A 12450-nucleotide genomic window follows, 5' to 3' on the forward strand; every position below is an offset into this window, starting at 1 on the left:
CTAGTACAGGGGTTCTCAAACTGGGGGTCGGGACCCCTCGGGGTGTCACCAGATTATTACATGGGGGGAGGAGGGGTTGCAAGCTGCCAGCCTCCACCTCAAACTCTGTTTTGCCTCCAGCATTTATAATTGTGTTAAATATATATTTTTTTTTTTTAATATATATGGGGGGGGGGTCCACACTCAGAGGCTTGCTATGTGAAAGGGGTCACCAGTACAAAAGTTTGAGAACCACTGTGCTAGTAGAAGGGTTCCTGCTGCTATATGAAAATTACAACGCAGATGAGTATAAGGAGACACTCCCCTCAGGAGTAGAAACAGGAACAGATTCAGACATCATACTATGAGAAGTAAGCAATGATACCACAGAAGATGACCACAGATTTTCACTCTCAATACCCTGGTTTCCAGGATCAGCAGGGACTTGGATGCTACAGATAAAGGAGAGACATCTAGCAAAGAGTACTCCAGTTTTAGGAGACTTAAAGGCAGCCTGGGCAATACTGATGTCAACAATATTGTGACTGGCCATACCAAAGCAAGAGTCTCAGTAAATGAGGTGGTCTCATCAGGATGCGGTAGTGATGAATCTGTGGCATACAGTATCAATGCCAACCGTAGCAAGAAAGCCCTGTCAGTCACTGAAGACAGAGGACGTGGTATAGCAGCTGAAAAATGGGATCCCCCAGTCTTTGAAAACACGAAGTACAGATGCAACTTCAAAGGCGCATGCTTGGGTAAGTCAGAGGCATGATGAATTTGAGCCTTCCTCTTGGCTGGCTGGGACCAGGGACAGCTATTCGTGCCAATGCCCATCCAGAGATTTTTTTGCCCCTTCCTACCTTGGGCAGTAGTAGACACTGACTGAGCTGAAGAGGACTGATGGAAAGGCTCAGAGTGTTTCAAGGAAGCATGACATCTTTTAGAGCCAGAAGCCCTCTTAGCACCCCAAGTAGCATCTCTTGTAGCCAGCGCATTAGCTGAACCCAGCTTTGAGGCAGGAGCAGACTGCTTTTGAGGAGGATCCTTGGAGTCCGAGACTCTTCTCATTCGCTTTACCATCAGAATCAGCTTCAAGCAGGCATCACGAGCCTTCTGAGTGCACTTCAAACAAAAGTTACAAATAGAGCGCTTGTTTAAGACCGGAGACGGCCCAAAACAAAAGAGGCATTTCATAGGCATAGCTGTCTCGCAGGCAGGCAGATTTTAAAAGCCAGGAGACCTATTCTCAGCCACCACACCTACTCCTTGGTACCAAGGTGAGACTCAGAAGAAACAAGGAAAAGTATTTTTTTTAAAAAGCCAGTGTACTTTAATTAAACTTAACAAGACTCACCAACTATAAGATCCTAATCCTATCCAAAAGTAAGACGACACACAGGCTCTGACTAGCTACCATGGGTGGCAGGAAATGGTTGGAGCTGCTCTGCCCTTTATACCCTTATTCTGGGGTGCCAGGGTGTACAGGGCACATGCACAGCCCCAACGGACACTGCTGGCTAAAAGACTCTGGGCTCGCATGCATGGGAGCACACATCCTACAGTGGGATCTGTGTGGACAAATGCTCAAAGACCCACCTGGTGTTTTAAACCTTGCTCGTTTATAAAAGATCCCTGAGAACAAGAAAATGAAAATATGAAATACACAGCTTGCCACCAGTGTGGGACAAGTGAAAGTTCAGTAGGCTTTAGCTTATTAATTGCAGCAATTTAGCAACTTGAGCTATGGCCAAGGAACCTCAGTTTGAGAAATTCATTTCTGGAAAAAGATTAAGGTCGGTTTGTTTTACCACCAAATTACAAATCCCAACTAAAATACATCTTTTGGAACTGGACAGAAGGAGATCATCAGAAAAAAAGTCAGAGGCTGGGGACATACTAAATACAAGAACCCCAAAAAAACTATTACATATTATGGCCATGAGCTCCAGTGCATCTTCTGATACCTAACCCCTTTCTTTGGTTTCTGGGATGGGGGAAGACTATCCATTTCTGTTTACACGTACATTAGCTGGTAGCCTATCCAGGGTGGACATGAGCAATGCTGCTCTGCTCCAAACTGCCTCCTTCTCTACTGTCACCAGGCTGCCTCATGATAGTTACAGCTGGAGCCATCCCTCCCTGCTTTTCTCTCTCTCTGCTGGTGCTGCTCTTCTCTGCTCCCTCGGCTTCAGCACCGGCCTTTCCCCTCACATTCCAATCCTACACTAGAGCCAGCCTCTGCTACTGAGCTCAACAGGTCAGTTCCTTGTTCAGTTGTGCCACCCCCCAGCTGGTGGGTGAACAACAGATTTTTCAGTTTGTTGGCAATTAAAATAAATTGTTTGGGGTCAAACAAAAATGATAGTTTTTGACATTTTTCAACAAAAAAATATCAAGAAGGGGGGAGGGATAGCTCCGTGGTTTGAGCATTGGCCTGCTAAACCCAGGGTTGTGAGTTCAATCCTTGAGGGGGCCATTTAGGGAACTGGGGTGTAAAAAAAACACCTGTCTGGGGATTTGTTCTGCTTTGAGCAGGGGGTTGGACTAGATGATCTCCGGAAGTCCCTTCCAACCCTGATATTCTATGTTTCTAAGTCGGTCCACACTGCTTTGGATTGCTATCGAGCAGAACCCATCATAAGCATGGACACACGTCCCCTGGAATGATGGCTGAAGCATGAATGGACATACGAATCTTTAGCATATCTGCCACATAAATATCTTGTGATGCCGGCAACAACAGTGCCATGCAAACGCCTGTTCTCACTTTCAGGTGACATTGTAAACAAGAAGCAGACAGCTTTGTCTCCTGCAAATATAAACAAACTTGTCTGTCTGAGCTGAACAAGAAGTAGGACTGAGTGGACTTGCAGGCTCTACAATTTTGCCTTGTTTTATTTTTGAATGCATTTGTTTGTACATAATTCTACATTTGTAAGCTCAACTTTCATGATAAAGAGATTGCACTACAGTACTTGTATTAGGTGAATTGTAAAATACTATTTCTTTTGTTTTTTTACAGTGCAAATACCTGTAATAAAAAAAATATAAAGTGAGCACTGTACACTTTGTATTCTGTGTTGTAATTGAAATCAATAGATTTGAAAATGTAGAAAACATCCAAAAATCTTTCAATAAATGGTATTCTATTCATTTTTTTTAATTGCACGACAGCCCTAATCTTCAAGTATTTTCACCAATTGAAAGGGAAGGATTTACAAAGTGGCCAGAGGAGGAGAAGCTTCCCTCAACCCTAACCCAATGGAGTTATGGTTCTCACCCGAGATGTGGGAGACTGAGGTTCAACTCCTCTCTCTCTGGTGTGCAGAAAGGGTTCGTCTCCCACATGGCAGGAGAGAGCCTCATACCAGAATATCCCAGTGTCTCAGGCATTCTCAATCTCTCCTCTTGAAATGGTTCCACTTTTATAAATAACCATTGGAGCAGGGGTTGAACTTGGGTTGCCTGCATTCTAGGCGAAGGCGCTAACTACAAGGCTGTAGAATCACTCACTCTTTCCTTAGCCCAATGACTATCCACTGACATCACGACTAGGAGTTGTAACAGTAGCAATGACGGACCTGAAACTGCATTTTCTCCACAAAAAAACTTCTCCAAAAATTTTTTGCTCAGCCTGTAATCGTGATAGAGTTAGCTCAAGCACTTCTCCCCTAGTTCACTTGCAAACCAGTCACATGGAAATAATCTATAAAGCTGGTATGTTTAATAGCTAGACAAAGGATTGTGCAACTGAAGTCCGCCCAGATCTAGTTTTTCTGACTTTTTAAGTGTTTAAAATATAAGTTAACTGAAACTAGGTAGCATATATAAAATTCATTTCTTGCTAAAGGAATGGGCTATTCAAATTCTACTAACAAACAGGAGATTAATTAGAAACTAGCTACAAGAATATCTTATTAGATACATTTAGGTTTGAAAGACATACAAACGCAATATAGATATCCACATATGTTTGCATGTATGTGAGAGAGAAATACGCCACATATTTCCTTGAGGAAACGGAAAGGCCTCCAGTATGGAAATAGCTTATAACTCATAAGAAGTGAAAGCTAAATAACAAATCTGCTTGCAAGATTTCTCTTCCTCCCCTCATGGGATTGTCTCCTCATAGATTCCAAGGCCAGAAAGTACCATTGTGATCATCCAGTCGGACCTCCTGTGTAACATAGGCCAGAGAACTTCCCCAAAATAATTCCGAGAGCAGATCTTAAATATAAAAAAAGAATCTAATCTTGATTTTAAAATTGCCAGTGATGGAGAATCAACCATGGCACTTAGTAAACTGTTCCAATGGTTAATTACCCTCGCTGTTAAAAATTTACACCTTGTTTCCAGTCTGAATTTGGCTAGTGTCAACTACTTCTACCTTTTTCTGCTAGACTGAAAAGCCCATTAAATATTTGTTCCCTATGTAGATACTTTACAGACCATGATCAAGTCAACCCTTAACCTTCCCTTTATTAAACTAAATAGATTGATCCCTGAAGTTAACACCGTAAGGCAGGTTTTCTAATCCTTTAATCATTCTCACGGCTCTTCTCTGAGCCCTTTCCAAGATAAATTGCGGATACCATATTACAGCCTTGGTGGCACCAGGGCCAAATACAGAGGTGATATAACCTCTCTACTCCTACCCGAGCTTCCCATTTATGCCTCCAAGGACTGCATTAGCCCTTGTGGCCACAGCATCACACTGGGAGCTCATGTTCAGCTGATTATCCACCATGACCGCCAAATCTTTCTCAGAGTCACTGCTTCCCAAGATAAGAGCCCTCCATTCTGTAAGTATGGCCTACATTCTTTGCTCCTAGATGTATATATTTAACCATATCAAAGTGCATATTTTCTTGCACTCAGCTTATCAAGTGATCCAGATAACTCTATGCGGTACTTGTCCTCTTCATTATTTACTACTCCCCAATGTGTGTTATCTGCAAACTTTCAGTGATGATTTTATGTTTTCTTCCTTAACTCATGCAATCCATTTTGTATCATAAAGATATGCACCCATAGGATACATAACCAGTACAGGTTTCAAATTGATTAGAAATTAATTGCAATGATTTCAGTTAAATGAGAGGAAGAGGAGAGGGGCTACATCAAGCAAGCAGTGAATAATCAATATTAATATTTCTGCAATACAAAGTGTTCAGTTTTGATACTTTCCCTACTCAGTCTTCTATGGTGTCACCACATTTGGGCAAGTGTCACAGGTTCCTAAGCATACTGAAAGCTCTGGAATTAATTCAGAGCCATCCTGTTCAACAAATCACATCTATTCAAGCATATCTTATCAATCACTGTGGCTTTGTACAACAGTGTACATAGACTCATAGACTTTAAGGTCAGAAGGGACCAATATGATCGTCTAGTCTGACCTCCTGCACAACGCAGGCCACAGAATCTCACCCACCCACCTATTCCTGCAACAAACCGCTAACCTATGTCTGAGCCATTGAAGTCCTCAAATCATGGTTTAAAGACATCAAGGTGCAGAAAATCCTCCAGCAAGTGACCCGTGCCCCATGCTGCAGAGGAAGGCAAAAAACCCTCAGGGCCTCTGCCAATCTGCCCTGGAGGAAAATTCCTTCCCGACCCCAAATATGGCGATCAGCTAAACCCTGAGCATGTGGGCAAGACTCACCTGCCAGCACCCAGGAAAGAATTCTCTGTAGTAACTCAGATCCCAACTCATCTAACATCCGATCACAGGCCATTGGGCATATTTAACACTAATAGTCAAAGATCAATTAATTGCCAAAATTAGGCTATCCCATCATACCATCCCCTCCATAAACTTATCAAGCTTAGTCTTGAAGCCAGATATGTCTTTTGCCCCCACTACTCCCCTTGGAAGGCTGTTCCAGAACTTCACTCCTCTGATGGTTTGAATCCTTTGTCTAATTTCAAGTCTAAACTTCCTGATGGCCAGTTTAAATATAGACAACCCGCAGAATTTTCTGCTTTGAGTTACCACACAGTCTTAGGACTAAACGAATATACTTTTCTTTTATCAGAGTATCAAATATCCTCAGGAGTTCCAAGAATTTTGTTTAACGGAGCCACCTTTTGCCAACCTAAAGAGATTTATACTACAGGATTTCCAACCTACCGTTTCCATGGTAGTTTGTAAATTCAGAAGCTACTGAAGTCAGTTTTTTCTGAAGGCTAATATCACACCTGCTTTTGTTACATACTGCAATCTTACTTGTGTTTGAAAAGCCACAAGGAAAACAAGCAAGAAGGTCAGTGTTTTTACTTTATGATCCACTCAATCTTTGATCTACCAGCTATAATGGTGGCTTTTGTGATATAGATGCCCACCAGGAATTGGACTGAAGTCAATTTAGGTCAGAAAGCCACTGAAAATCCATCACACAAAAGCCAGTTTCAGTTGTTACCAACACGAGTTAAAAAGAAACCAGCCAAACCAACTGCAATGTCATTTTCTAGTCTTCCACTTCCATTTGCCAAAAACTCACTGTTAAATCATGGTGATCTATAAGGATGACACAGACTGAGGAAGGGCATCCGAGGACCAAAGTGTGGAGAACAGACCATTGTAATGACCCACCTAACCATCCACTCTCGTGTCTGGAGGCAGGACAATTTTAGCTGTCAGAGTGCCCTGGAAACCAACAAGTTACATTGTCTTCTTGGTTGGACCATCACTGCAGTTGCCTGTTTCTACGGGCAAGCAGAAGAGTCCTAATCTCACCCTGGAGGTGGTGACAATGGTCACCATCGGGATTGTTCCTTATATCCCCAAAATCTACACACGTCTAGAAAGATAGATCCAGAGTGTATCCACTTGGAAGTGTAGAGTCAAACGACCTGGCGCAGGCCCATGGTAACAGGGCCATGAGGTCTCAGGCTAACAAACCAGATCCGTCATCTCTACTAATGCAAAATCTCTTCGAGACAATTAGTCCAGAGGTTTGCCTAAATGGCAAGCAGAAACCCAGAGCAGCAAATCTTACAGCATGGCTCTACAGACTCTGGCTTGAAAGCCTATGGAGAGGGGTGGGCTTCAGAGGCCAAGCTCAGACACATACATGGCTGAGACTACGGTGCTAAAACAGCCAAGTCTTTAGACCCAGGTGTTTTAAAATGCAGTGTAGACTTACCCCTGGTGACTCCAGTGTCAGTTCTGACAGCAATTCTCCTAACCTTAGATGTACACGATACCAGGAACTGGCCTGTTTACCACCAGAGTTCTAATGTCAGTTAGTGACAGATGAACTTTTCAATGTGGTATTTGTTACTGCCTTTTTTTTTTTAAGCTGTGGTTTTACCTTTTGGTGGAGGGCTACTGGTGTCCTCCATAGAAAGTTTCAGCTGTTGTATGAACTCGCCTCCATACACGCTCCTTTCTTGCCAGATGTTAAGCAATCGCTCCAAGGGCTTTTTGCAGCCCTCATCTGCCTCTCTGTTCAAATATTTTAAAAAAAAAAAAATAGTTAAAACTTTGGTTAAACAACATGAGCATGTTTTTTTAAAACGCCATCGTGCAAATTAGGAGTTGCACCCATCAGAGGAAGATGCAAGCTTGGGGACAGGCTTTCTTGTACCGTCTGGAGTACACGGTGCAAAATACTTAGGTAACATTTTTTCCATTAAGCTGGAACCCAGTGTGTAGAACTACCCGCAGTCTTTTCTGCCCGCCTCCCCATTGCAGAAGAACTTTTGCAGGGAGGGAAAAATAGTATCTTTCTGCTGTTGTAGAAAGAACTATGAAAATCCTACAAAGTTACCAGGTTTATAGTTTAAAATGTTCACGTCTAATGATTGTTTCAGTCAATGACATCCTAATTAAAAAGGAAATTGTTTGGGTCATTAGGCATTCAAATGAGAATTTACTTATTAAACATCAACCAAATTAGCAAGACTTCTAAGGAATAAGAAATAGTGCCAAGAGTTATGTAGTTATCCAGAACACACTGTCATTAGATGCTCTTTAATTCCCCTGTGCATTATAATTGTTTGGTTCAGGGACTAAGCTGGTCTCTAAATAGTATAACAATCCTAACTAGCTATGGACCATCTTATGACAGGAAGGAGGCCTATCATTTGATAACAGTTGATATGAGCCAGTAAAGCTCACACGATTTGGAACTACCAGATATATAGATTCTGAGACATAATTTAACTCTATAATCAGATCTCATCTAGTAGCATATTAAAATGATGTCTACACAAAAGCAAGACATAAAAGAACTGTACTCCAAAGCCCACTGATGAGACTGTATAGAAGAAGGAAGTTTAAATTAAGTTTTCTATAGGGAATATTCTAGCTAGTTACATGTGTCAGACTTACCTATAATTTTTTAGGTTGGTAAGTGAGATCTAGAAATAGATTTATTAGTTTAAATATGAAGATAATTTTTAAACTGCACATCTTTTGGAAAAACCAAATATAGCAACTAATTAGCAGCACAGCAGCAGAAAACAAAAGCAGAATCATAGAATATCAGGGTTGGAAGGGACCTCATCTAGTCCAATCCACTGCTCAAAGCAGGAACAATCCCCAGACAGATTTTTGCCCCAGATCCCTAAGTGGCCCCCTCAAGGATTGAGCTCACAACCCTGGGTTTAGCAGGCCAATGCTCAAACCACTGAGCTATCCCCGCCCCCCCAAGTGGTGTATGTGGTCATATTAATAAAAGCATTTTGAAATAACACAATTTCAAAGCTCATTATAGGAAAAACTGGTCTAGTGGAGTGACCCGATAGCTAGTAGTCAGAAAACCCGAGTTCTGTTTCAAACTCTCCCACTAAGGGAAAGAGTTACTCATTGTGTGACACTCTTCTAGTGACAAATTATGTGACTGGACAAATCATTTAACCGCTCAGTTTCACCATCTTTAGACCAGAGATGATTTCCAACTTTGTACAGAGCTTTGAGATTTATGGATTAGTCAAAGTATTTAACCTGCAAAAGAGTTACGCACAAAAAACCCACAAACCAAATGTCATTGCACAGAACCAAAATCAGAACCAGCTTCCCACAACTTTACTTCTGTTTCTCAAGAGCAAGGCAAAACTGACAATTTCTTAAAGGAAAGGAGTTACAGTTCAGCTTCTAGTAAAGACAATTTAACCTTCCTGAGCAAACATATTCCTATAACTGAAAAGCACTTGAATTTAAAACTTGTGAAATATTTAACATAAAAGCTATGGAGAAAGAAATTGGAGAAGGAAAGCTGAATGGATGAATGTTCAAACTTACCTGGCAACATGAGAAAAAGCATCCACAAGAACAGATTCAAACTCTCTTGTGAATTCAGGACCCTTCCTTTTACTGTTCTGGATGACATCGTTCGCCAAATATAGAAATGTAAGCTTCCTACTTGATTTTGCTGGGAAAGAAGAGAAGACAACTTAACTTGCATTCTTTATTTCTCATTTCATGTTTTATTCTAAGGCTACTTGTTATACATTCCAAAAGTGGTCACAGTTTCTCAGCTTAAAATATGGCTGAGTTTCCTGCATTTCAATTTTACCAGAGTAGCAAAAGCAACTAGCTGCTTTTGATCAACCAGTTCTTGACCCTCTTTGCTTTAGCTAGAATTTGGTTTGTAATTAATTTATAAAACAAAAAGAGAAATAATCCTAATATTACTGTGCATCTTTCATCTGATGATCTCATAGTGCTGCATAAACATTAAACCTCACCACAAGTATAGGTTAAAATGAAAAGAAGAACTGTTGAAACTTAACACCAAATTAATGTGACAATAGACTTATTTTTTTTATTAATCAAATATATTGAAACAGTATTATTTTAGCCTTATACTTAAACTGTTTAATTACTGAACATCCCTGGATGGAAGAGTTTGAACCCAGAACCTTTTATTTTTCAAAATCAATTTTTCTAATCCATGCTACATGGAAATAGCTATTAGCAATGTGTTTTTTCTCAATCCCACGAAAGTTAGCTTTTCCCATGTATCACCATTAGTCAATGCCAACAGACCCTACATTCTGAAGAGCAGAATCTACAGGAGACAAACTCTCTAGAATATATGCAAAGCTATATTATACATGACGACAATTGAGAATTTACATACACAAGAGTCAGGACATTCAGCTATGGTTCCCACAGCAAGCCTAACTCAGCTCTTTCAAATACATCGTCTTTTCTATTACCATATATGGTGACACCTAATACCTTATATAAGCGCAGGACTAACAAAATCTTGCCAAGTAAAGGATATGCAGCTAGACTATCAATTTCTGCAGAGTCTAAGCTTTCATGTTTAAAAACTTCCAAATGTGACTCCATCCAGCCCCATCTACCTCAACTGGCAAAAAAAAACTACCATATCTGCAACAAGCAGCAAAATGAAACTAACAAAACTCTGGTCAGTTTCACACCTATTCATAAGAATGGCCAGACCTAGTCAGACCAAAGGTCCATCTAGCCCAGTATCCTGTCTGCTGACAGTGGCCAATGCCAGGTGCCCCAGAGAGAGTGAACCTAACAGGTGATCTCGCTCCTGCCATCCATCTCCACCCTCTGACAAACAGAGGCTAGGGACACCATTCCTTTCCCATCCTGGCTAACAGCTGTTAATGGACTTAACCTCCATGAATGTAACTAGTTCTCTTTTAAACCCGGTTATAGTCCTAGCCTTCACAACTTCCTCAGGCAAGGAGTTCCACAGGTTGACTGTGCGCTGTGTGAATAACTTCCTTTTATTTGTTTTAAACCTGCTGCCCATTAATTTCGTTTGGTGGTCCCTAGTTCTTATATTATGGGAACAAGTAAACAACAACTTTTCCTTATTCACTTTCTCCACACCACTCATGATTTTATACACCTCTATCATATCCCCCCCCCCCGTCTTTTTTCCGAGCTGAAAAGTCCTAGCCTCTTTCATCTCTCCTCATATGGGACCCGTTCCAAACCCCTAATCATTTTAGTTGCCCTTTTTTGAACTTTTTATAATGCCAGTATATCTTTTTTGAGATGAGGAGACCACCTCTGTACGCAGTATTTAAGATGTGGGGGTACCTTATATATGGGCAATAAGATATTCTCCGTCTTATTCTCTAACCCTCAGGGAGGCTCATTGCAAAATACAATGTAGACATTAGAAAGGTAGACACTGGATGAATTCCCAGGAAAAGAAAGCCCAAAACATGTCTGTGTGAGGCCACCACACACTTCTACCATGTAGCAGTCCCCAAAGAATTGCAAAATACAATGTAGACATTAGAAAGGTAGACACTGGATGAATTCCCAGGAAAAGAAAGCCCAAAACATGTCTGTGTGAGGCCACCACACACTTCTACCATGTAGCAGTCCCCAAAGAATTGGTATATTGGAAAAATACCTCGACTTCAAGACAAAACAGTGGATAGACTACTTTGACAATGTTATTTCTATGATTTTAAAGAACATGTATTCATAAGTATTATGATCTGGGTATCTGATTCTGCAAAATGCTGACTACTTTTGCTAACTCCCACTGCTCTTGGCAGGTTTTACTGTACCACAGCTGACTCTCGGGGCTTGTCCACATAAAGTTTTTGCACAAAGTGAAGTCAGTCAGTGCAGCCCTCTAGTACGGAGGCAGTTACACTGGTTTTTAAGTGTTCACATCAACGATATCTATTAGGGTGACCAGACCGCAAGTGTGAAAAATCAGGACGGGGCTGGGGGGGGGGTAATAGGAGCCTATATACGAAAAAGACCCCCAAATCGGGACATCTGGTCACCCTAATAGCTTTACAAACTTTTAAAATCTAGGTACACTTCACCCCACCTCGGCAGGTGCGGGGGGGTGGAGTATAGGACTTCTTGAGCTCCCTTACAGCCGCACCCGGCTCGGATCCTACACTGAAGCGACAGCCATCCGAGGGACTTGCCCCAATTTGCTACCCGAGGTTTCCAGGCGGGAGGCGCGCTGGGAAGGAAAGGGAGAGCCGGGAGCAAGGCGAGACGAGCGCCCAGCCAAGGGGCAGCCCGCAGGGCGGAGGGGAAAGTCCAGCCCCGCCAGCCGCGAGCGCGATGCGGCTCCGGGGCAGGACCGAGCCCGAGCGTGCAGCAGGCGGACGCCGGGGACCGACCCAGGCTAGCCCGGGCCCGTGTCTGGCGCTCCGGCGAGGCACCCCCCGCCCCCCGGGGCCCAGTACCTTTGCGGAGCTCCCGGTGCCACACGGAGACGATGGGCCCGGCGTGCTTGCGGTGGTGGATGAGCCACAGCGACAGGGTCTGGACGCTCTGCTGAGAGTTGCTCAGCTCCGAGAGCTTCTTCTCCAGGGCCGACTCCGAGAAGGAGGACATGGCGCCGCCCGGCCCGGCCCGGCCCCGGGGCCTGCTCCGCCCGGGGGGGAGGGGGAGGGGGCGCGGCGGGGCCTCACCAACAACAAACCGCCACCGCTGTCACAAGATGGCCACCCGACCTCTCACCCCGCCTCGGCGGGTCAAAGGGCCACATG

At 42.9% G+C, this 12450-nt stretch overlaps 1 protein-coding gene across 4 annotated transcripts in view; it reads right to left on the bottom strand.

Moving 5' to 3' along the window:
* The window catches only part of RPRD1B (regulation of nuclear pre-mRNA domain containing 1B), a 42910-nt gene extending 30466 nt beyond the window's left edge, over positions 1-12444 (bottom strand). For all 4 annotated transcript variants that reach the window (XM_005304856.5, XM_065566364.1, XM_005304855.5 and 1 more), the window contains exons 1-3: positions 12145-12444; positions 9233-9362; positions 7299-7432 (exon numbers count right to left, since the gene is read on the bottom strand). In XM_005304856.5, coding sequence (XP_005304913.1) covers positions 7299-7432; positions 9233-9362; positions 12145-12295 — 415 coding nt within the window. In that variant the 5' untranslated portion in view covers positions 12296-12444. The remainder of the gene's footprint in view (positions 1-7298; positions 7433-9232; positions 9363-12144) is intronic.
* Between the last annotated feature and the right edge of the window lie 6 nt (positions 12445-12450).

Source organism: Chrysemys picta, chromosome 13 (assembly GCF_011386835.1).
Source record: "Chrysemys picta bellii isolate R12L10 chromosome 13, ASM1138683v2, whole genome shotgun sequence".
Lineage (NCBI taxonomy): Eukaryota > Metazoa > Chordata > Testudines > Emydidae > Chrysemys > Chrysemys picta.